Source organism: Schistocerca gregaria, chromosome 9 (assembly GCF_023897955.1).
Source record: "Schistocerca gregaria isolate iqSchGreg1 chromosome 9, iqSchGreg1.2, whole genome shotgun sequence".
NCBI lineage: Eukaryota > Metazoa > Arthropoda > Insecta > Orthoptera > Acrididae > Schistocerca > Schistocerca gregaria.
In genome coordinates, this window is record NC_064928.1 from 159,302,925 (window position 1) to 159,328,195 (window position 25,271).

The 25,271-nt window shown below is 41.6% G+C and overlaps 1 protein-coding gene across 1 annotated transcript in view; it reads right to left on the reverse strand.

The window, feature by feature from the left end:
- Positions 1-25,271, reverse strand: part of LOC126292137 (nuclear RNA export factor 1-like) — a 147,347-nt gene that overhangs the window by 116,555 nt on the left and 5,521 nt on the right. The window contains exons 4-5 of the mRNA XM_049985974.1: positions 20,405-20,488; positions 10,525-10,629 (exon numbers count right to left, since the gene is read on the reverse strand). Coding sequence (XP_049841931.1) covers positions 10,525-10,629; positions 20,405-20,488 — 189 coding nt within the window. The remainder of the gene's footprint in view (positions 1-10,524; positions 10,630-20,404; positions 20,489-25,271) is intronic.

The following is a 25,271-nucleotide window of genomic DNA, read 5'->3' on the forward strand; positions in this document are numbered from 1 at the left end:
AAGCCTAACCTAAAATGTTTGCATTTAAAGTTGCCATGGAATCGAGTGGTAATGATACTAGTTGCTGAGTGTCACCATATAGAAAAGTAACATGTCTCTACAAAAGTCTAAAATAGTTTTCGCATCTAATACCCAGCCTGTTCCCTGAAGAATGGGGATGTTTAAATCAGATAAATGGAACATCGGGTAACTAGACTTCCATGACCCATAAAAAAATGAACTAATATTTTTGCCTACATTGATTTACCATCTTTTCCTATAATTCCTATCAACTTCACTCCCATGACCAGCAGTGTCAGGAATATATGCATCGAATATATGCATCAAATTATAAGTCATTAGAAAATTGTGGTCAACAACACAAATTTCACGGCCTAAATCCATAATTGTATATACTGGTATCTCACCTATTGTGCCACGTAGCTTTGGTCGGATGTAATTTTGAGTTATACATAGTTTCTCATCTAACAAAACATTCATCATCATATTACCTCTATCATATCTAATCACATGGGATTCCAATTATGCTGGCTCAATTGCAACAGCTCCAGAAGACTGAGCCTCTCTTCCAAAGCTTATCAGTTTTCCCTCTGTGTGTTGTTATGAAATTCTTGGGTGTCTCAACTTCCATCAGGAGTAATTCGATTGCCATCTCTCCATCTATTGTTACATTATTATTATATTCATTTCTCTGTTCTCTTTGTCCGTAAATTGACTGTTAGTCTGAACTTATCTACTGTCCCTAATCATGTTTACATGATTATTTTTCCAGCATTCTGACAGGCTTTCTATTGTATCCAGCTGTTACAAATATTCTAAAAGGCTTTCCCTAATAACTTATCTTGTACTCTATAAGGTAGGTGGCTAATAACTTCTAATAAGCGCTCCTCACAAATCGGATCATTGAGGTATTTGGCTTTGTTTAGTTCAAATTCAACAAAATTTCTGTATTCCACCCATTCATTTCTATTATATGGTTTCAACCAAAATAATTCCAAGCAAAGTTTCTTTTGTGATCTCTCATCCAGTATTTAGTTTTGAATTCTCTGAAAATCAATTAAAGACTTGTAATCATCTACCCTCAAGCATACCTCATTGTGCTGACCAGAAATCTAATTTTGCTGTATCTGACCAAGTGCTGGGTAACATACCTTAGAATGCCTTGAGGAATAACACAAGACTCATATCTCCACCCAGTCTAAATTTAGGAAATGTATGGCTGATTTCATTACTAAGTGTTGATATAAAATAATCATACTCACTACTGTACTGATTGCTCTTAATTCATTCCTCATCCCTATTCTTTCTTTCTGGTTGTGAGCAGTACTGAGTGGATGTATTGTCATTATCAGACAATAAATGTACGAGTCTGTTGTTACTGTTACAAGTAGTTGACCTGATGTCTGCCGGTCTGACTACAATGTCTGAATATGGGATGTCTCGTATGTTTGAGGTATTATTCGGCTGTGACAGTAATGTAGTTTCTTTGTGCACATTACGACATTCTAACATTTGTACACGGACGTCAATTTCATTATTTAAGAACAATATTGTATTTACATCTCTATCTTCCAACTTTTGCATATTTGTTATTGTCTCTAGTACTCTGATTTCTGCTGTTTGGATCCTGTTAATTATCATGTCTTGGGTTGTCTTAACCTTGTTGTCTAACAATTCTAATTGTATGTCTATTTCTTCCATGTGTCTGAACCCTAGGTCGAGTCCAGTTTGCAATCTATCCATTCTCCCATTGACCTGTGTCGTAAGATTTCTGATATTTAATTCCATCTGTTGTAATTTGGTATCCATTTTGCTTAACCTTGAATCTAATAGGATAAATCTGTTATTCATCTGATCTGTCATTGTTACCACAAACTGATGACAATGCAATTTCATCTGTCAAAATCGTGATTCCATCTGTGACAACTTCTCATTGATCTGTAACATGAATGTATGTAAAAACACTTCAGCTGTACGGTGCTGATCTATGAGAGTTATGGTTGTTAAACTCTTGCCCTAACTATTTGGTATATTGACACAAAGTTATTACTATACTATCATATTAAACAGGTAAGGCCTTGACTTTAAAAGAACTTTAGAGATCAGACGTCTTCTATTAGTCCCTGACTACTAGTTAGGCATCGAATTCTTTCAATACAAGGTATTTATCATAATACAAACAAACAAACATATCTCATTTTTGAACCACTGGATATTTGAGCTAGCAACAGGCTGCGCTGCTGAAAAGTGTTGACATGAAAGGCTGGAATGTGTGCCCACTACAGCTAGTGTGTGGTCATAACGCTGCGTGCTGATGCAGACAGCTGATGTACCCATATTCAGCAACTCTTCATAGTTGGTTGGTTGGTTTGTGGCATTAAAGGGACCAGACTACTATGGTCATCGGTCCCTTGTTCCATAAAAACTAAAACCACCCGAAGAGAATAAAAAACGAACAACAGGAAAGACAGCAGATGAAACAGGACATGAAATACTCTGACAGAGACCAGACAAAACAAATTAAAACACAAAGTGTGACGGTGGTTGGCCGACCGTAGAGAAAAAGAGGAAAAGCCAACCACCAAGAACACTTTAAAAACTCAGTTTAAAATCAGAGGCTAAAAGCCAGAATCAACACTAAAAAACTCAGATTAAAGGATAAAAACCCCCTGCCCGAATAAAACACAAAACCAAGTCTACCATGGCAGAGTTATCTGATAAAAGAGCAGAGAGTGTGTCAGGCACTGCAAAAGTCTGCCTGAGCACGGTTAAAAGGGCGCACTCCGACAGAATATGGACCACAGTCAAGGACGCCCCACAACGACAAAGAGGGGGATCCTCACGACACAGTAAATAACTGTGCGTGAGTCGGGTGTGGCCAATGCGGAGCCGACACAGAACGACTGAGTCCCTGCGGTTGGCTCGCATGGATGACCGCCACACAGCTGTCGTGTCCTTGACGGCACGGAGTTTGTTAGGGGTGGTCAGACCGCGCCATTCAGCATCGAAAAACGAGAGAACTTTGCAGTGTAAGACTGCCCGCAAATCAGCCGCCAGAGATGGCGCACTGGTGGCCTCTTTCGCCAGGCAGTCAACAGTTTCATTGCCGGGTATACCAACATGGCCTGGGGTCCAAACAAAGACCACAGACCTGCCGCTATGGGCGAGAGTATGCAGGGACTCCTGGATAGCCATCACCAGACGAGAACGAGGGAAACACTGGTCGAGAGCTCATAAACCGCTCAGGGAATAACTACAGATAACGAAGGACTCACCTGAGCAGGAGCGGATATACTCTAGGGCACGAAAGATGGCGACCAGCTCAGCAGTGTAAACACTGCAGCCAGCCGGCAACGAACGTTGTTCAGAATGGTCCCTAGAGTTAGTTCATAACCGACTAGACCAGCAACCATCGAACCGTCAGTGTAGACAACTCCAGAGCCCTGATACGTGGCCAGGATGGAATAAAAGCGGCGTTGGAAGGCCTCCGGAGGGACTGACTCCTTCGGGCCATGTGCCAAGTCGAGCCGAAGGCAAGGGCGAGGCACGCACCACGGGGGTGTACGCAGAGGGGCCCAGAAAGGAGGTGGAACACGGAAACACCCAAGCCAGGAAAGAAGCTGTTTGACACGTACGGCGATCGGACAACCCAACCGGGGCCGACGTTCTGGCAGATGAATGACTGACTGCGGGAAGAGGACACGATAATTTGGATGCCCGGGCAAGCTAAAAACATGGGCAGCATAAGCAGCCAGTAATTGTTGGCATCGTAACCGCAGTGGAGGGACACCTGCCTCCACAAGTATGCTGTCCACAGGGCTGGTTCGGAAGGCACCAGTGGCAAGGCGTATCCCGCTGTGGAGGATTGGGTCCAGCACCCGCAACGCAGATGGGGATGCTGAGCCATAAGCCAGACTCCCGTAGTTCAGACGGGACTGCATTAATGCCTGGTAAAGCCGTAGGAGAGTAGATCGGTCGGCGCCCCACCTGGTGTGGCTCAGGCATCGCATAGCATTTAGATGCCGCCAAAACGCCTGTTTAAGCTGCCGAATATGAGGCAGCCAAGTCAACCGGGCATCAAAAGCCATCCCCAAAAACCTATGTGGCTCCACCACTTTAAGAAGCTCGCCGTCAAGATAAAGCCGCGGCTCCGGGTGAACAGTGCGTTGCCGGCAGAAATGCACAACGCAGGTCTTGGCTGCGGAAAACTGAAAACCAAGCGCTACAGCCCAAGACTGCACCTTGCGGATTGCGCCCTGTAGCCAACGTTCAGCAGCTGCAATGCCAATAGAGCTGTAGTAAAGGCAGAAGTCATCAGCATACAGGGAAGCGGAGACAGTATTTCCCACGGCCGCAGCGAGCCCGTTAATAGCTATTAAAAACAGACACACACTGAGAACAGAACCCTGTGGCACACCGTTCTCCTGGACTTGGGAGGAACTATATGAGGCCGCGACATGCACGCGGAAGGTACGATACGACAGAAAATTGCGGATATAGATCGCCAGAGGGCCCCGAAGACCCCATCCATGAAGCGTAGAAAGGATGTGATGACGCCATGTCATATCATACTCCTTCCGCATGTCCAAAAAGACAGCAACCAGATGCTGACGGTGGGCAAAGGCAGTACGGATGGCCGACTCCAGGCTCACCAGATTGTCGGCGGCGGAGCGGCCTTTACGGAACCCACCCTGAGATGGAGCCAGAAGGCCTCGAGACTCCAGTACCCAATTCAAGCGCCGGCTCACCATCCGTTCAAGCAACTTGCAAAGAACGTTGGTGAGGCTAATGGGATGGTAGCTCTCCACCTCCAACGGGTTCTTCCCTGGTTTCTGAATCGGGACAACAAGACTTTCCCGCCATTGCGACAGAAACTCACCCTCGACCCAAATGCGGTTGTAAAGATCGAGGAGGCGTCGTTGGCAGTCCACTGAAAGGTGTTTCAGCATCTGAGAGTGGATGCTATCTGGCCCAGGAGCGGTATCAGGACAAGCGGCGAGGGCACTTCGAAATTCCCACTCACTGAATGGAACATTGTACAATTCAGTATGGTGAGTGCGAAAAGAAAGACTCCGACGTTCTATCCGCTCCTTAATGGAGCGGAAGCCCAAGGGGTAGTTGGCACAAGCGGAAGTCATAGCAAAGTGCTCTGCCAAGCGGTTTGCAATGACATCGGAGTCAGTACAAACTGCTCCATTCAGTGAGAGCGCAGGGACACTGACAGGGGTCCGATAGCCATAGAGGCGGCAAATCTTGGCCCAGACCTGCGATGGAGTGACATGGAGGCCAATGGTGGACACATACCATTCCCAGCACTCCTGCTTGCGTTGGCGGATAATGCAGCGGGCTCGCGCACACAGCCGTTTGAAGGCAATAAGGTGGTCGATTGAGGGATGTCGCTTGTGACGCTGGAGCGTCCGCCGGCGAGCTTTAATCGCTTCAGCAATCTCAGGCGACCACCAAGGCACAGTCCGCCGCCGAAGGGACCCAGTAGAATGGGGAATGGCAGATTCGGCGGCAGTAACGATGCCGGTGGTGACCGACTGAACCATTGCATCAATGGCGTCGTTAGAGAGAGGCTCAATAGCGGCAGTGGAGGAGAACAAGTCCCAGTCAGCCTGATTCAAAGCCCATCTACTAGGGCGCCCAGAAGACTGACGCTGTGGCAGTGACAGAAAGATCGGAAAGTGGTCACTACCACACAGGTCGTCATGCACTCTCCATTGGACAGACAGCAAGAGGCTAGGGCTACACATGGAAAGGTTAATGGCGGAGTATGTGCCATGCGCCACACTGAAGTGTGTGAAGGCACCATCATTTAAGATCGAGAGATCGAGCTGCGCCAATAAATGCTCAACGATGGCGCCTTGACCTGTTGCCACTGACCCACCCCACAGATGGTTATGGGCGTTAAAGTCGCCCAGTAACAGGAAAGGTGGAGGCAATTGAGCTATCAGAGCAGCCAGAACATGCTGCGCAACATCACCATCCGGTGGAAGGTAAAGACTGCAGACGGTAACAGCCTGTGGCGTCCACACACGAACACCGACAGCCTCTAAAGGTGTGTGGAGAGGTACAGACTCGCTGTGAAGAGAGTTCAGGACATAAATGCAGACGCCACCAGACACCCTTTCATAAACTGCCCGGTTCTTATAATAACCGCGATAGCCACAGAGGGCGGGGGTTCGCATTGCCGGAAACCAAGTTTCCTGCAGAGCAATGCAGAGGAAAGGGTGAAGGCTGATAAGTTGGCGGAGCTCAGCTAGATGGTGGAAGAAACCACTGCAGTTCCACTGGAGGATGGTGTTGTCCATGGCTGAGAAAGGCTTGACAGGACTGGGAAGGGAGATTACGCCACTGGGTCACCTGCTGCCTCCGATTTAGCACCTGTGATAGTGCTTTCCATGGCGTCTGATGGACAGGCGAGATCGAGGTCCTCAGCGGACGCCAGAATCTCCACCGCATCCTCAGACGCAGAGCTGGAAGGTTGCGGTGGGATGGCTGCCACCGCGAGTTCCTTTGGCTGAGAGCTCTTCTTGGGTTTCTCACACCGTTCCTTGGGTCGCACCGGCTGGGAGGGCTTCACCGATTCAGTCTCCGGGACGAAGGAAGATCGTGAAGCCCTACGACCAGCTGATTGCGGGCACTTACGCCATTGTCGGTCGTCAGGCTTCTCGCTGGCGGAAACCTGGGAAGGGAGGGACCCAAGGGACCCCTTGCAAGCGTGAGAAGCCGAAGAAGTTGGACACTTCTCCGGCTTAGAAGTGGGGACGGACGTCCCCGATGAGTGGGATGGTGTTGCTCCTGAGGTAGGTGGCGCAGGAGCAACCCGGTGGGTAGAGCCCCCCACTGGCGAGGGGGCAGGAGGAGCTTTACTACTCGTCGATCCGGCCACAATTGGAGAAACAGACAGGGCTAGCATAGGTGTTGTAGCAGCAGTGTAGGAAGATGTCATTCTCACAGGATGGAATCGGTCACATTTCCTCTTGGCCTCAGTATAGGTTAGTCGGTCCAGGGTCATGTATTCCTTTTTTTTTACTGGAAAATTCGGCAGTCTGGCGAGCAAGGTGAATGGCACTCCCCGCAGTTGACACAGATGGGAGGAGGGGCACATGGAGTATTGGGATGTGATGGGCCTCCGCAATCTCGACATGTGAGGCTGGAAGTGCAGCGAGAAGACATATGGCCGAACTTCCAGCACTTAAAGCACCGCATCGGGGGAGGGATATAGGGCTTAACGTCACATCGGTAGGCCATCACCTTGACTTTTTCCGGTTATGTATCCCCTTCGAAGGCAAAGATGAAGGCACCGGTAGCAATCTGATTTTCCTTCGGACCCCGATGAACGCGCCGGACGAAATGTACACCTCGGCGTTCTAAATTGGCGTGCAGCTCTTCATCAGACTGCAACATCCCCCAACTTGTCACAAGCGAGTAACCGTCGTGACTGGGCAGAGGATGCCATTTGTATGAGGACTGACCCAGAGCGCATTTTTGACAAGCCCTCCAGCACCCTAAACTTGTCCTCTAAATGCTTGATGAAGAACTGAGGCTTTGTGGAGAGAAAAGACTCCCCATCAACCCTTGTACAAACTAAGAAGCGGGGCGAATAACTGCTACTGCCATCCTGAGACTTGCGTTCCTCTCACGGTGTGGCCAGGGAGGGGAACGTTTTCGGATCGTATTTCTGAGCGTTAAACTGAGCCCGAGAACGCTTAGAGACTGCTGGCGGCTGGCCACCAGCGAGAGACGATGTACCATGCTTCATTGCGGGTCATCAGCCCTGATGCCACCTACTCCAACCAAGGGCCCTCCCCACAGGCACCACCCAGCCACTTCAAGAGCCACCTGGCAGGGTGGCCGTTGCCGGGAGTCCCGATACCCCAGGAGGATAGGAATCTACTCCTTCGCATACGTGGGGAGTTAACGGCGCAGGCATCAGTAGAGCGATCCCTGAGTTGTCAGGAGGCTACAACGAACAGGGTACATGGCGGCCCCACCACAACGGACTGGCTACCGTGCTGGATGTTAGGTAACATGTGGTCCATGGTCGCCGTCGGTGCAGAAAGAGGCACTGCACAGTGCAAGGTGTTATCTGCACGCAGCAAAAGAGTCATGCCCAAGAGATGGAGAGCGGACAGGACTGCAGTTCAATGGTGTATAAGCTGGCAAAAGGTCTGATCGCAAGATGGACACAATGCACCAAGTAAGGCGCCCTTCCCCAATCGGCTCACTCTTCGGAAAATTTTGAGAGATGGAGGTCAAACCCAACAGGGGACCATCATATAAGGCCGAAAAGTTTGAGACTCCTTTTAGTCGCCTCTTACGACAGGCAGGAATACTGCAGGCCTATTCTAACCCCCGAACCTGCAGGGGGCAAATTCTTCATAGTTTTGAAATGGCATGCTCAAAATGTCCTGATGTATTGCTTGACTCATATTTAGCTGTGACACAACACACATAAAAGAATGTTGCAATTAGGCAAACTTTTGGAGGCAGTGCCTTCTTCAGGCAGAAGGGTTTAAGGAGAAGGAAGAGAGGTGAAGGAAAAGAACTGAACAGGTCTAGGGAAAGAGATAGATTTTTGGAAAGTCAACCAGAAGCACAAGTCAGTGGAGACTCACCACATGGGACGAGTCTTCCTTCTCACCCCGGGCAGTAAGTCTCCCCCGCAGTTCTGGGTCACTTTACCAAAATCTACCCCTTTCCCAAGACCTCTCCAGTCCTTTTCCTTCACCCCGCTTCCTTTTCCCTTCAATCTTTCTGCCTGAAAAAGGAGCCACTGGCTCTGAAAGCTTGCCCAATTACAACCTTCTTTTATGTATGCACTTTGCCACTGCTTGGTGAGTAGATTTATTATCTATCCAGTTAAATTATTCTGTCAACAATTGATTGCCTTTGTTGTTATATTGATTAATATTTAATAATCTGTAGATGCAAACCGGCCTCATTGTCTGATACTATCAATGGATCAACTCATTACCAGTTGTTTATATGCATGGCAATACGTCATTGATTCTTATTACTACGGTTATTCTTAAACAATGAAAATTATAGTTTTCCCTGGTGATTATTAATATTCCATGATATAACAGAGTACAACACTTTCAGTTGCAAAATTAATGTGATTCTTACTGTTTCTTGTGTTGTAATTGCACACACTGTATTGTCTTTATAAATATCCGTTTTTATAACTGCAATTGTAATTGTAATTGGACTTTGCAGATTAGTACCACCTATTTATACTTTTTTTTGTGAATTTTCCGCACACTTGTCAGCAGATATCTTTTGACTGCTTATTATGTCTTCTTTACTTCTGTGAAATGTTGTATAAGAGTTTGTATTATTTTTCTTTTTCCTGAATCAGATTTTGTCTCCCTTAACGTTCATAGGTTCACAAATCCACAGTCGTCATGTGCAAGAGTTCTCTCCTTATTAAATGATCTTCTTACACATTTTGGAGGGACACTGCCTTCCACAAGATGCCTCCTGCAAAAGGAGTACTATTATGCAGTAACAGTTGCTGGCGGGTTCACAAACAAGGGTTTGTTATTCCAATTACAAATGAGTTTTGCTTCTGAGTGGCAATAACTTCTTACAATCGATAACAAGAACAGACTCTTATGTTGCTTTTGAGTCAAATTTGGTTGTGTGTTATCTATGTCGGCCTGGTCATCAAATCTCGCTATCACAGAACTTCACCATGGATGGAGCTCCATGGAGCACTTCACTGCTCTGCAGACTCATCCCATACGATCTCACAACTCAAATCAGCAGTAAGGGTGCATTTGGTCAACTCTCATTGACCATGTGCATTTGTGCCGTTACAAATGACATCAAAGCAAGATAGACTTCTGATTACAGATGTCATTTTGCGATATGACACCGCTTTATCTCATACCGCCCATGCAACACTTGCAACCGAGTCAACGACCCGCACTTTGATACTCTGCCACATCTTCCATACTCACCAGACCTCGCAATGAGAAATTACCACATATCGGACCATTCAAAGAGGTGGCGGGAGGAAAGAAACTTCATTCTGATGAAGAGATGCAGCAGGTGGTGCACAAGTTGCTCGCTGCGCACATAACCAAAAGTATTTTTTCCAGAGCAATCTGTGTACTTCCTATAGACTAGAAGAAGTGTGTCGAATGGCAGGAAGACTGTGTTGAAAAATGATACATAACAAAAAAATTTTAAAAAATGTTTTTATCCGCTCATCAGTTGTTCAGACAAACTTACAACTTGTGGCCACTATGACTAATGATCTTTGGCACAGAGATGAAGCAGACTGGAGCAACATACTTGTTGCCGGACCTCAGTTCAACTCGGCACTTGGCTGGGTCGGAGCTGCAGTTGTTGCCACAGGCGAGAGCTGTGTACTACGTTTCGCACCATATATTTCATCGACAGCTTGGCATTTTATCCAGATTTAAATTCATTGGGAGCAAATTATATGATACAGCCACTGACAGTTACACATACTAATTTATAGTACAAAGAGGGCCATCAAAAACTTACCTTAGTAGGACCGTATTGCACTTGAAGGTTCTGTTTGAACAATGCTGTGAGGGCAGCACTGCAGTTTTTCACTAAGAATGTTATATGTCCATCCTCCATACAATACTGCAAAAAAAATGAAGTATTCAAAATTCTCTACTACAATGTGCTTATAATAACCTAGCAGTATTATGTAATAATAATAATATATCCCAAATAACATGCACTTTACTAAAGGGCATTAGGCATTCACTGCAGAGAATAGAAAGAGTTAGCCTACATAAAAGTCTTCAACTTGAACTTAAAAATACGCAGATTGTCAGTCACTGTCTTCAGCTTTTGCAGAAGATACAAGCCTATGCCAATGAGAGAGAACAATGTATTCCCTGCATGTAGATCACTTGCCCAATGTTTGATGACTGTATTCTTCTGTTCCTTTCTAACAAGGACACATTGTCAACAAATTTCATAAGGGAAAGACTTCCTGCAATGTCTCCTAAAGAGTCCCCAGATTATAAATCAGTGGATTAAAAATGAGTACCATGCATAGCCCACAAGTGGGAAATTCTTGGTCTAAAATGTATCCTACATGCCTGGAATGAGATAACACTAGATTGCCCAGCTTCAAACTATCACTTAAAACACACAACGATGGCCAACTGACCGCTAAGGTTTCCATAGCATTTTTGAGCATTTTCTTTTCTTTTTTTCCCCTCCAAAATGTAACGGTACTTCATATTTTTGTCTTTAATATTACTTTTATTATTTTTCCATGTATGATGATTATAAGGCGACATTTTTATTTGAACCTGATATATTTTATTTCCACATTACAACAGACAAACATAAGTGTCACTGTGTTAAGAGCTACATACAACTGCTTACATTTCCAGTGTTTGAGGTTTACATTATGTAACGGTAGGTAACAAATGATGTTATCATGAACAGACATAGAAATCACCACTTTAATTGCAAGGCATTTATTTTTAAATTCACAACCAGTTTCGATACAACAAATGTCCATCATCAAGGGCGATTACTAAAACAAATAAGAGATGCTTGTGGGCATAAAATAAAACAAATGAGGGCTATCATTTAATTAATTCTAGCAGCAGTCTGGCTAGATATAGTGGAAAGTGAGAGAGGAATAAGTCACATTACCGTGGCGACACCTAATAATAAACTAGAGAAACCACATTATGCCATCAGATTTTGAGTTAAACCTGGGGAATTCATGAGTGTGACCTTCAAAAAGTTGAAACAGGTCTATGGGGAACATTCCTTATCAAGATCACAAGTTTTTCCATGGCACAAATCATTTTTGGAATGCCAAAAACACACTGCAGATGGACCTAGCTCAGAGAGATCTTCAAAGATCAAAGCACTGCTGATCTGTTTTTTTTTTTTTTTTTTTTTTTTTTTTTTTTTTTTTTTTTTTACAGTAAGGGCATCACACATAAGGAATTTGTTCCTGCAGGGAAACCTGTCACCTGAGTGTTTTACAAATACATCCTTCAAAGCCTGTAGAAAAGAGTGAATTGAGTCAGATCAGACATTTCACACAAGACGATGCCGCATCGTGGCAACGCCCCATGTTATATGGTCACTTTCATTACAGAATATTTGCCCTCAAATACATTTCCCTTGTTCTGTAGCGCCCCCCCCCCCCCCTCCCCCTCCTCCCAAATTAACAATTCACCTGATCGAAGTCCTTGTGAGATTTTTCTTTCCCAGAAATTGAAAAGTATCTTAAAAAGACACTGATTTGGGACTCTGGAGGACATCCAAAAGAGTGGGAGAGGATGTTAAAGGCCCTGCCACTCAAAGCCTCTAAGAGCTGTTATCAAGACTGGTGTATAGCTGCCAAAGGGAACGACTTTGAAGGGGACAATATTGTTGTTTGAAATAAACACAAACTATGGCAGATAAAAAAATCAGTGTCATTACTTTTCTCATAACATAAGAACCATAACACTTCCATCGTGTGCTGTGACCCTGAGTGACACGAGACTGGTTAGGACATAGGCGACCACCACGAGTGAGTGCAGAGCGCGGAGTTGTGCAAGTCATAAGTCTTACTATATATCTGATCATTATAGCTCATAAATCAGATTCTTCTTTGCTCAACAACTGCACAACAGCAACTAGGCATCTACTATTTACCACTATAGTGTGCTCGTCCATTGCTAGACACATTTTAAAAGGTACTACCACTAAATTAAAATCAGTTTTTCAAGACAATAATTCAGTCTAAAAATCTAACATCATGTTGTATTTCAATAACCAATCCTCATCAAATTATACTTGTAAATTAACATTAGGTTCTATTAGTAAAGATGGCATAAACTGAAAATGGCCTACATTTATAGGTAGACATGTTTCTTGTTTGATTAACTTGCCTTTACTTCCAGCAATTCCCACAACATATACACCGGTAACAGGTAGCATGGACACACATCTTTATTTTTTATTGTTTATAATATATCATGGGAGATCAGTGAAATTCAGTACCAGAATCTATATAAATATCCACTTTTCTACTATATACCCCACCCCCGATTATTATTATTATAAGATTTTGTATGACTTACTTCTTCTTCCTCATCCTAACCCAACAACCACTCTTATATAGGTATCTTATGCATCAAAACAACACACATTTTAATTGCTCTGTTATCTGACACATATATATATGATAGGTATTGCATTATCATACCATTGTTGACTGCATTTCGTATGTTTGGTACAAACACTTGTGACTGTATACTATTCATTCCCCAATATTTTAACTGATTATTGTCTTGATTATGAATGTGACATAAATTAGATTCTCTTTACCATAAAAATTGATTGGAAAAATGCTTACCCTCAGGGTTCAGTTAATTTATAAATTACCGCATCACTGGTCTTCAGCTCTGAGAAATCTTTGAACACCCAACTTTTTGATAATTCTTTTTATATCTGGAGAAGAATTCAACTTCTACCAAAACCAGGACTCATCAACTCTGATTTGTAGGAAGGCTTTTATTGTGCCTTTAATTACAAACATTATCTGAAGTTAACCAACTATTTGAATCTCATTTTTAACAAACTCCACACTTCCGAAGAAAAAACAAGAATGTCAATGCATCATATTTACATTATTATTCTAATTTTCTGGTCAATGGTATTGCATGACATTGTGGTTTGTGTAGAAGATTCTTTGCCACCTTGACTACTTTCCATGTCATGATGCCAATTGCAGCTTTAATGTTGTTGGGACAGAACAGAGCTCATGTGGAATACATCAGACGAAAATAATAAAACATGAAACACAAGACTTGTTCCTTAATAAATCCTCTTACATAATAATTAAAGTTTTCACCTCTGGGTGGTTTTTCCACACAAACAAATGAACAGAACTTCTGCTAATAAAGCTTGTTCATTTATATTCAAAAATGATACAAGATTTCACCCTCAATAAAGGAAATGATTTAATTAGAAAAACCTTTGCTACAAAACATCTGAGAAATCTTGTACTGCCGCACCCTTCATGTTATTATTATTGCCTCGGTTTTCTCCCTGAGTATTTTCATTACATTATTTAAAGTGTCTGCCCTTCCACGAAGGCCAGTAAATCACTTACAGTTGTACACCCACTGTATCAAATTTCCTTTATAACACTGTGTGGTAATCTGCGTACCAACGACCACACGGATCGATTCTTAGATTGGGTTATCTAAATATTTAGATCGAATTAAATGGCATTCAGTGTATTTTTTATAACTTCCCCAATAACTACTGTAATATTTTGGATCTAATAATTCTACAATCAACTTTTGTTGTGTGTTGGACAAGAAGTATTTCCTCTCAAAATTTATCTGAAACTTATCCCACAATTTAAAATCTTCTGAATGAGCAGTTCCCCATTCTGTGGCATACCCTACCAAATAAATATGTGTAAAATCTATTTTTCTATGATCTTCCCATTTACTGGTACAATATCCCTGAGCTCAAGCATGTGCTAGTTTGTAGTTTGCAACATTCTATCGTTTGTTATAATAAAGCTGAGCCAACCAGCTGATGGTTCACTGACCTTTCAATTGTCAAGGTGAAAATATGTACAATACAGCAGGTTAGAGCATTTTGCCTGTGGGAGAAATGCATTTACTCTGTGACATACAGTTGCTCTAGGGTGAGTGGATCACTTGGGCAAAAAATTAGCAATCAACGGGGTCTCTGTTATGAGAGACGCTAGTGTGAATAGGTATATGATTCTGATGCTAATAACTGTGTATCAGTAGATGCCATTTGTAAAATAGATTAGAACTGAATTATTTAATGAGCACAGAAAGGGATAAAGAAGCCATTAGTGTAAGTTTCAGCAAGAATATACTGCTATGCTAAAATGCAATTCTGCCAGTTTTAATTATTTCCAGAAATAGAATTTGTGGAAAGCGCATTTGTGCAAGCTCCTATATAGGAACTTCAGACATTTGGTTAATGATGTCTGGTGGTGAATTTGCAAGCACAGTCAAGGAAATTTGGAAAGTATTTTCCTGCAATTAATAGAAATCTGCTTTAAGGCTACACACCATAAAACCAAATAGCACTGAATCAGTATCTGAGTACTCTATATATATGTCCCTAGTTATGAACAGTAAATTCACAGGCAACTGGAGATCATCGGCAGCTGCTTCTGTACCACAAGATCGACGAGTTTCCATAACTGCAGTTTTATTACTAACAGCTGAGGACAATTTTATTTCAGTACATTATATCACACAGTTCTGGCAATGACATAATGATTAATGCTTGTGTTCTGCACGAATTTGACAATATGATACAAAACCATCAGGCCTTGCTACATTAGTTTGGACTTTGGATAATTAATTAGAATAATTTCATTTAATTATCAGATTAACTTTTATAGCAGTAGCCACAAATCATTACAGCTACACATACTTAGTTTTTTAAAGTTTAATTACTTTAGCCAATCATTATGCATATCTTTAATGTACCACATACATTATGTATGCACATACATACATACGTACGTACATATACAAGGTGGTCCATTGATAGTGACCGGGCCAAATATCTCACGAAATAAGCATCACACCAAAAAACTACAAAGAACAAAACTCGTCTAGCTTGAGGGGGGAATCCAGATGGCGCTATGGTTGGCCCGCTAGATGGCGCTGCCAAAGGTCAAATGGATATCAACTGCATTTTTTAAAATAGGAACCCCCATTTTTTATTACACATTTGTGTAGTACGTAAAGAAATATTGTTTTAGTTGGGCCACTTTTTTTGTTTTGTGATAGATGGCGCTGTACTAGACACAAAAGCACAAGTATGCGGTATCATGTAACATTCTGCCAGTGTGGACGGTACTTGTTCGTGATACATTACCAGTGTTAAAATGGACTGTTTACCAATTGCAGAAAAGGTTGATATCGTGTTTATGTATGCCTATTGAGACCAAAATTCCCAACAGGCGTGTGCTACGTATGCTGCTGGGTATCCTGGACGACATCATCCAAGTGTTCGGACCGTTCACCGGATAGTTACGTTATTTAAGGAAACAGAAAGTGTTCAGCCACGTGTAAAAGAGGTCACAGCTAACCCGCACATCAGTAGCAGACAAACTGCAGGAGAATCAGGAATCTCAAAAATGTCGGTGTTGAGAATGGACCCGTACCATATTTCTATGCACCAGGGAACGACTTTGAACGTTGTTTACAGTTCTGCCGCTGGGCACAAGAGAAATTACGGGACAGTGACAGATTTTTTGCACGCGTGCTATTTAGCGACGAAGCGTCATTCACCAACAGTGGTAACGTAGACTGGCATAATATGCAGTACTGGGCAACGGAAAATCCACGATGGCTGTGACAAGTAGAACATCAGCGACCTTCGTGGGTTAATGTACGGTGCGGCATTATGAGAGGAAAGATAATTGGCCCCCATTTTATCGATAGCAACCTAAATGGTGCAATGTATGCTGATTTCCTACGAATGTTCTACTGATGTTACTACAAGATGTTTCACTGCATGATAGTATGGCAATGTACTTCCAACATGATGGATGTCCGGCACATAGTTCGCGTGCGGTTGAAGCGGTATTGAATAGCACATTTCAAGACAGGTGGATTGGTCGTTGAAGCACCATACCATGGCCTGCACATCCAGCAGATCGAACATCCCTGGATTTCTTTCTGTGGGTAAAGTTGAAGGATATTTACCATCATTATCCACCGACAACCCCTGACAACATGCGACAGCGCATTGTCAATGCATGTGCGAATATTATGGAAGGCGAACTACTCGTTGTTGAGAGAAATGTCATTACATGTATTGTAAATGCATTGACTTTGACGGACACCATTTTGAGCATTTATTGCATTAATGTTTTATTTACAGGTAATTACACTGTAACAGCATGCATTCTCAGAAATGATAAGTTCACAAAGGTACATGTATCACAATGGAACAAGCGAAATAAAATGTTCAAACATACCTACATTCTGTATTTTAATTTAAAAAACCTACCTGTTATCAACTGTTTGTCTAAAATTGTGAGCCATATGTTTGTGACTATTACAGCACCATCTTTCACAAAGCGATGAAAGTGGTCCAACTAAAACATTCATATTTTTTTACGTACTACATGAATATGTAATAAAAAATGGGGGTTCCTATATAAAAAAAAATGCAGTTGATATCCGTTTGACCTATGGCAGCGCCATCTAGTGGGCCAACCATAGTGCAATCTGGTTTCCCCCTTCAAGCTAGACAAGTTTCGTTCTTTGCAGTTTTTTCATTTGACACTTATTTCGTGAGATATTTGGCCCGTGCACGATCAATGCACCACCCTGTATACATAGAGACACCTGTACAAGCTAGCGTTACACTACAATATATGATCTAGAAAATACAAGAACTAACTTGGATGTACCTGTCTGTCAGGTCCAAATTTTGGAAACTGTTTTGATCAATTCACGCAATTTCCTAACTGCTGTTCTATGAAATCACTCGATACCCCAGTGTTACTGACAATCATTTTCTTATTCTCTCTGGGTATCTTTCAATGCTTCCCATAACTTCTGAATTTCCTTCTTGTGTTCTACAGCATTCTCCAAAGAATTACTTGAAGCACTAGTAGATTCTACTTTCTTTTGTACCTTTTGTTCAACTAATACCATAGATGCCCCTCCAATGTGATTAAAGTGTTTGGGGCACCAATTAATTACATATAACTCCGAATTCCCAGGTCGACTATTCCTCTATTTGTTGCACGTTAGCATTTACTTCTTTAAACGGTTTTTTAACATCAATTCTGGTCTAAATGGCATTATTTTTCTATTTCACCTTATAACTTTTTAGGTAACTTTAATAAGGTCGCATAGATATATTAAAAACAAGGATTCCAAGACTTACCAAGCGGGAAAGCGCCGGCAGACAGGCAAAATGAACAAAACAAACACACACACACACACACACACACACACACACACACACACACACACACACAGAATAACTAGCTTTTGTAACCGATGGTTGCTTCTTCAGGAAAGAGGGAAGGAGGGGGAAAGACGAAAGGATGTGGGTTTTTTAAGGGAGAGGGTAAGGAGTCGTTCCAATCCCGGGAGCCGAAAGACTTCCCTTAGGGAGAAAAAAGGACAGGTGTACACTCGCACACACACACACACACACACACACACACACACACACACACACACACATATCCATCCGCACATACACATATTTAAAGGCAAAGGCAAAGAGTCACACTGACTCTTTGCCTTTAAATATGTCTGCTTGTGTCTGTGTATGTGCGGATGGATATGTGTGTGTGTGTGTGTGCGCGAGTGTACACCTGTCCTTTTTTCTCCCTAAGGGAAGTCTTTCCGCTCCCGGGATTGGAATGACTCCTTACCCTCTCCCTTAAAACCCACATCCTTTCGTCTTTCCCTCTCCTTCTCTCTTTCCTGAAGAAGCAACCATCGGTTGTGAAAGCTAGTTATTCTGTGTGTGTGTTTGTGTGTTTTATTCATTGTGCCTGTCTGCCGGCGCTTTCCCGCTTGGGAAGTCTTGGAATCTTTGTTTTTAATATATTTTTCCCATGTGGAAGTTTGTTTCTATTTTGTAGATATCTCCTCCCCTTGCATTTTTAAATTTGTGAAATTTGTATTTAAGTTTTTTTTTCTTTTTCTTTCTTTTTTTTTTTTGTTTTTTAAAAAATCCTCTCCTCAAGTTGTAATACTATTAGAGAACTCATCTAAATTTTTAATTTCTCTGCTTGAGCCTTCATTAGAGCCATTAATTCTTCCATTTTCCTAGTCTGAATGAGCATATAACTCTAACAACAATGGGTAAAATTTCATTCATATTTAAACGATGACATTTGATTCCAACACAACTATTCAAATCTGGTGAAATGCAACTTTATGTTTCCTCACAAAATAATTACAGTTCACCTAAGAAGGCATACTGTTAGCCACACAGTGCTGTCTATGCTTTATGCACAGGCTAAGTGACGCACTGACGAGCCACTTCATAGCCATTGCATTGACAGCTGACCGACTGCTCACTGCGAAGTGATGCTGCACAGTAGTTGTGCTGGCCAGCTGCCACAGACCACTGCTGCATCTACAGTCTTGAAATTGCCACACAGAATTCTTCTGTCATTCATTCCACTCCCTGTACGATCTGTCACCCGCTGCATGTGTTACAACTTAACAAATAATTTGCGGTCGCCATTCTTGAAGTTCACTGCTTCAGTGAACCTGGTATGCAGTGCCATTAAACCGTGCCATGTTACTTCACCACCTCTTGTAGTTAGGGTGCGTGCTGAAAGTGTGTTTCGATCAGTTCTATCAACTAAGTAATGAAAATAATTTTGTGACAACTCTTCTATATTGTAATAACAATTTCTTCTCTGGACAATTACTCTTACACACACTAGGGGTACAGACTGCTAACACATCATAGTTCACAAAAGATCATAACATGTATATATGCTGATTTGGCAGTATAGCTCGAGTGAGAGTTCTCTTGTATTCTTAATTTGCCAGAGCTTTTACATTCTTGCCTGCACCCCTTTTCTCCACGACTTCCACGGCACCACCAGACTGCAGTGTGAAACTATAAGCAGGCCTCCACAGCAATGGAGATGAGCATTCACCCTCACACCTTGTTGATACGATGAGATGATTTCCTTTTCACCCACCTGCACATACACCCAACCAAGGCATGCACAGTGGGATGTTCCTCACTTAATAACTACCTAACTATCTTTTCAGTTTTTACGAACATTTTTTGTCAGCCTAAGTGTTTAAAAGAGGAACATGATATTCCACAGAATCATCCTGTTACACCAACATTGGGATTTCTAGTGTTAATGTGATGGAACAGTGTTGTGCTCACATTCTTTGCTCAGGAAGAGAAAACTATTTGAAAACAGGCTAAGGTTAAAATTGGAAGAAATATACAGAACAAATGGGTAAAGTCTTTTACGGGTAATTAAAACTGCTGGAGTTTTATGTGGATTGAGTTTCCTAACTATATTCTGTACTGTCTCTGATAAGGCAAGTGAATCAGCACTGATGGCTCTCTTCAGGTTGGTAAGTCTTAAACTTATAAATCAAGGTCATGAGTATATAAGTGACAGGTGCACTGGGTGGATACAACTGCCACAGTCTTAACATTCAAAAATATTACCTAAAGGTCCTAGAATGAATTTCTTTTAGAGGTCCAGCACTAACTGTCCTCTGTGAGCCAGCTGGCACAAATATTACAGTCAGTAGTGTACGAACAAGATCACTGTATACCACTAAAGATTCCTTCCAAGCATAACATTAAAATTAAAAATCAGGGTGGATAAGACAGTATTGTCTGCCTGCAGCTATGAACTTACAAAATATGGAATGAGCTTCCGTGGAGAAATTTGCCTGTTGATGGCATAGAGAACAGCTACTCTGTCACCTCCTGCTGGTTTCACCTGGAAACAAAAGGCAATAATCACTAGAAAATGTAAATGTATATAAGGCAACAACAAGTTTAAATGCTCTAAAACATTACATGAAATGTGGTAATTAAAAACATAAGAAATACATGTTGACACTTATGTGATAGTTCCTTAACTATAGAGTATGATTTGACATTTATTTGACAGTTCATTTACGCGTTGTATTTTTATGAAGTATAACTAGCTAAACTACAATAATATTATATTTCACTGATTGGATTTTTCTGTGAATTATATCTTTAATCTGAGTATGTTTTATTGTCCATATGTACTATACTATTTCCCATGTTCCAGTCTGTCGATGATATTTTACAGATAATATTTATGTTTAAAGTCTGTGTGTTCATTTAGTATTTCGTGTAGATAGTCTTTGGTACATATTTCCAGTTCTTCAAACATGTTCATACCGAGTCCTTTTGGTACTCTGTGCACTATTTGTAATCCTGTTTCAATTTTATCGGCTGTGTGATATTGGTTTTTTAGATGTGAAAAGCAGCTAGATTGAATACAGTTGTGGTTTCTGATGTGTTCTTTGAATCTGATATAAAATTTTGTCCCATTTGGCGAATAAAAATTATATTGATTGTCACAAGTGATTTTTCATACTCCTGGATTGTATTATTCTGAGATTTTGGCCTTGCCAGAATGTAGTTTTGTTATGAGATTGTTATTACTACATTATTTTCATCATGGCAGCGACAACAGCAACAGTTACGAAATTGTCTTGAATGAAAAACAGCCCACAGTTGCACTAAATTATGTTTAAAATAAACCTTGAGCATGGCTTCTGCTATAATAATATAGCCTTCTTCGGAAGTCCTAAAAAATGATCAAAATAACATCTAGACCAGGGATACAATCTACACATAAACTTCAAAATTCGGTAGGTGATAATGTATTACTTACATACACACTAATAAATGAAAAATGTCTTAGCCCAGCGGCTGCACCAAGACCAATAAAACAACTTCAACAGACATAAGCCTGTTTCAAACATAAATAAAATTACATATGGCACCGTACGTTCTCTGCCACTATCAGTGGTATACTGGTCACATTTTCTTGGAGTTGCAAGACATTTAAAATACCTTCACCAATTTCAGAAATAACCTCAGAAAAAAGTAGGCCTCTTAAAAGGAGTGTATCGGGCAGGGAAGAGTTGTGTAAACCAACACTACAGGTGACTGCCAATAAAATGTTGGGTCTACTATGTTTGTTATTGTTTGTTATTACCCACTGTGTTATGTCTATATTTTACAGGTATTGTTGGAGAAATATATGAGTACATAGCATACAAACTGCCAGTGACTGCCACAATTTTCTTCTTCTTATTGTCCAGACTTTCTGTTATATAAACTACTTTCAAAGTGTCAAAATGTAAAACAATAAATAAAATTGTCTATAAAATGCCAGACTGTCCAATGTACTTGCGGTGAGATAGTCACAATTCCTGAAACCCATCGCCCGTGGCCTGCCAAGGAGCACCTCGGTCCTGGGTCCATAGATAAACCACGAAAAATCACTGCATTATACTACACACAAACAGAGCTGGCCAGCCGGTTGATGGGTGAGATTTGATCCAATGGCATGTCCTGCACATCAGTGGGGATTGATGGGCTTCAGATCAGCAGGCCTGATACATTAGAGATAGCAGTAGAAATGGCCAGTCGCGAGACTCCACTCGTGTGGCCAGCTATCCATGTGTCACAGACAGCATATTGATGAAATGAGACCACAGTGATCAATCCAAGCAACTGATAACTTGGTCAAATACTCTGAGAATCAATACCAATGAGGACAGGTAGCAAATCACCGTAAAGATGATCATCGAGAGCCGCAGTCAGACACATAGAAAAGACGATCACACTCTTACAACTACATTTTTGGCCATAACGTTTGCCAGAAAATGAGAGCGCACACACATTCACACAATAGGTCGACCGAAGTGTCCGATCCCACCCGTCGGCTTTGACCCGTGACTTAAGGCTGTTGTTGTGTGTGACGTCACGACGGCGCGGAAGTTAGTTTGCGAGACTGGCGTGTTTGTAGGTATCGTTTTGATGCGATCGGTGGTGCTCTCTGGTGGTGTGTTAGGTGATGTTTTTGGTTTAGTTTGTGAGTGTGGCGTCTTGTGTGAATTTTGGTAAATTGCTTTTTTATGTCTTTGGTAGGTATGGATATGACTGACAGGGTCAACAGTTTTCGGGATGGGGGACAATGCGTTGTCTGTAATAAAATTTTTTCAACTATTCGGATTTTTTGATGAAGTCGTGAACTGTTCAGTATGTCGTGAAGAAATGCGGCTTACTTAAAGTTCCAACGTCTCGAACCAGGGACGGCTGTATGTGGAGGTGATGTAAGGACAACAGGTCAAGGGAAGTGTTCGACCCCAATGTGTGGCTGTGAATGTTGGTATTGGTACCGGGAGATGTTTTTGAGCTATATACGCCAAGGGAAGTGTTAGGTCCTAATTTATGGGATCGGGAGCTGCTGTTGAGCTATATAGGTCAAGGGAAGTGTCTGATTCCAGATGATATTGTGTTTAGTGGTATTTGGGGAGTTTCGTGATGTCGGTGATTTTCGTTTTTTTGCATGGTTTTGTATGGGGGTGGGTGCCTAAATTTGTTTATATTTAGTATGTCCCCACCCAAAAGCCCCCTATTACCTGCACTTGATCTGTTAGTGTCATTAGGCTTTTTGTGGAACGTGTGTGTTTTTGCTTTTCGATGTATTTTCGTCCTCATACTGTGTATGTAACGATTTTATATGCACCATATTGGAATAGTGGTTTATGGTAGTTTCTGCCATATTTGTGACATCATGGGTCAAAGCAGACGGGCAGGATCAGACGCTTCCGTATTTCCCACACAATTACGACACACACACACATGACCAGCGTCTACAGCTGCTGGGTCAACAATCTCTAAGAATCAATTACAAACAAATCACTCCTCACACCTCCCATCCTCTTGTCCACATCTACTAGGCTAGCAGCAAGAAGTGGATGCAGTGCTGACTACAAGCTGAGGGGAGTGGTATGAAGGGGAGGAAAGGGAAGCAGCACATGTTCTTAGCTGCGTACAGCCAGTAACGATGCATGACATCTCAGTAAAGAAACCATTTCATCTAATGAGACAAAAATGAGACTTTTCCAGTGTTTCTCTCTCTCTCTCCCTCTCTCTCTCTTTTTTTTTTTTTTTTTTTTTTTTTTTTTTCAAGTTTCCCTGACACTTCTGAAATTCCCCGATTTCCAGAACTTGTGGCAACCGTGCAAATGTTTAGTCATTGTCGTTTTTGCTAAATTTGAGGCCGTGATAATTTATTTAATTTTAGGTTTGTATTACCATGGTAAATTTGATTTTGAGATGTAGGTTGTATGTAGATTTCTTGGATGTCTTTATTATTTACATCAATCAGCTTTATGGTGTCACGTACCTATCTATAATAGTAAACGATTTTATTAAGTGTTAAAACTGAGAGTTGAGCATTTTCTTTTTCTGGTGTGTTGTTTATCAGCTATCCAATGTAGTATTTGTAATGCAGTTTAAATTTTCTAAGCAGTGTGGTGCTGGTCTTTTATATGTGAGAAGAAACTAGATTGATTACTGTCACTGCTTCTGGTGTGTTTCTGTAAATGAGTTCTAAAATATTTTTGTGTCAAAGTTTTAATTATCACCACAAAAATTAGAGGTGAGACCATCGCGTCAAGTCCTCCTCTATGAATTCACCCCCCCTCCCCAATGGGATACATTTTTCCCCAATGGTGAATGACTTGCTGGAGAAAATTGTTGCAGAAGTCCACACTTAGACTTTTTGGTAAACTTTTAAACTAAAAATTATCTCACTATCATTCTGGAAATGCCTGCTATGCAACAGTTTATGCATATAAGGATGAGAATGAAGTCACTAGGTGCGGCGTCAGGAGGTTGCAGGGATGAGACAAAATCTGGTAACCCAAAGAAGCAGTGTCTTTGACTATGTTCTGTGCAGAATGATATAATATTGTGCCCTGCCCACAACATAATAACATACTATTTTCTTTTTCTATCAGAATACTAAGGTTTAAAGATATAATTTAACCACCTAGTCAATGAACTGCACTGAAAGTCAGCGAATATGCATGCCCAGAATAATGAGAGTGGCGTATCATTGCCATCTGTATTTTGTTCAATATAGGAATGCACACTCTTCTTTTCTCTCCCTTCTCTAATCGCTTGCCTTCCCAACAGCATCTTATGCTATCAGATTCCTATTTTCTTTCATTTTGTTCAAATGAACTAAACTTATATTCATACTGGGAATTTATTTAATCATTCTATTATTATTGCCAATTGCGAGTACTAATATGACCTTATTATGGATGTTTTATTCTTTCGCTCCAGAGTTGAGCTACGATTATTGTAATTTCCAAGTATTTAGCCAAAATACAGTGATTCTTTGTTATGTTCTAAACTGTGAGAATTATTCACAAAATGTTAGATTTCTGTACAATTTACTTACTTACTAGCTAATTTGGTGGTTAACAATTTAAGTTCAGATGCATTTTTACAAATTTACTGATTTCTGTTCATAATTTTACTTTCTTCATGGAAACAAGATGTGGCTTATCCTTTTACCATAAGTATAATTTGATGTCTTCATTATATGTATTTGGAGGAAATGTATTTTTAGAGTAGTCGAGATTAAACTTTAGGCTCATATTAGTTGTTTACAAGTTTCTGAAACATTTAGCTACATTCGTACACTCACTGCTGCA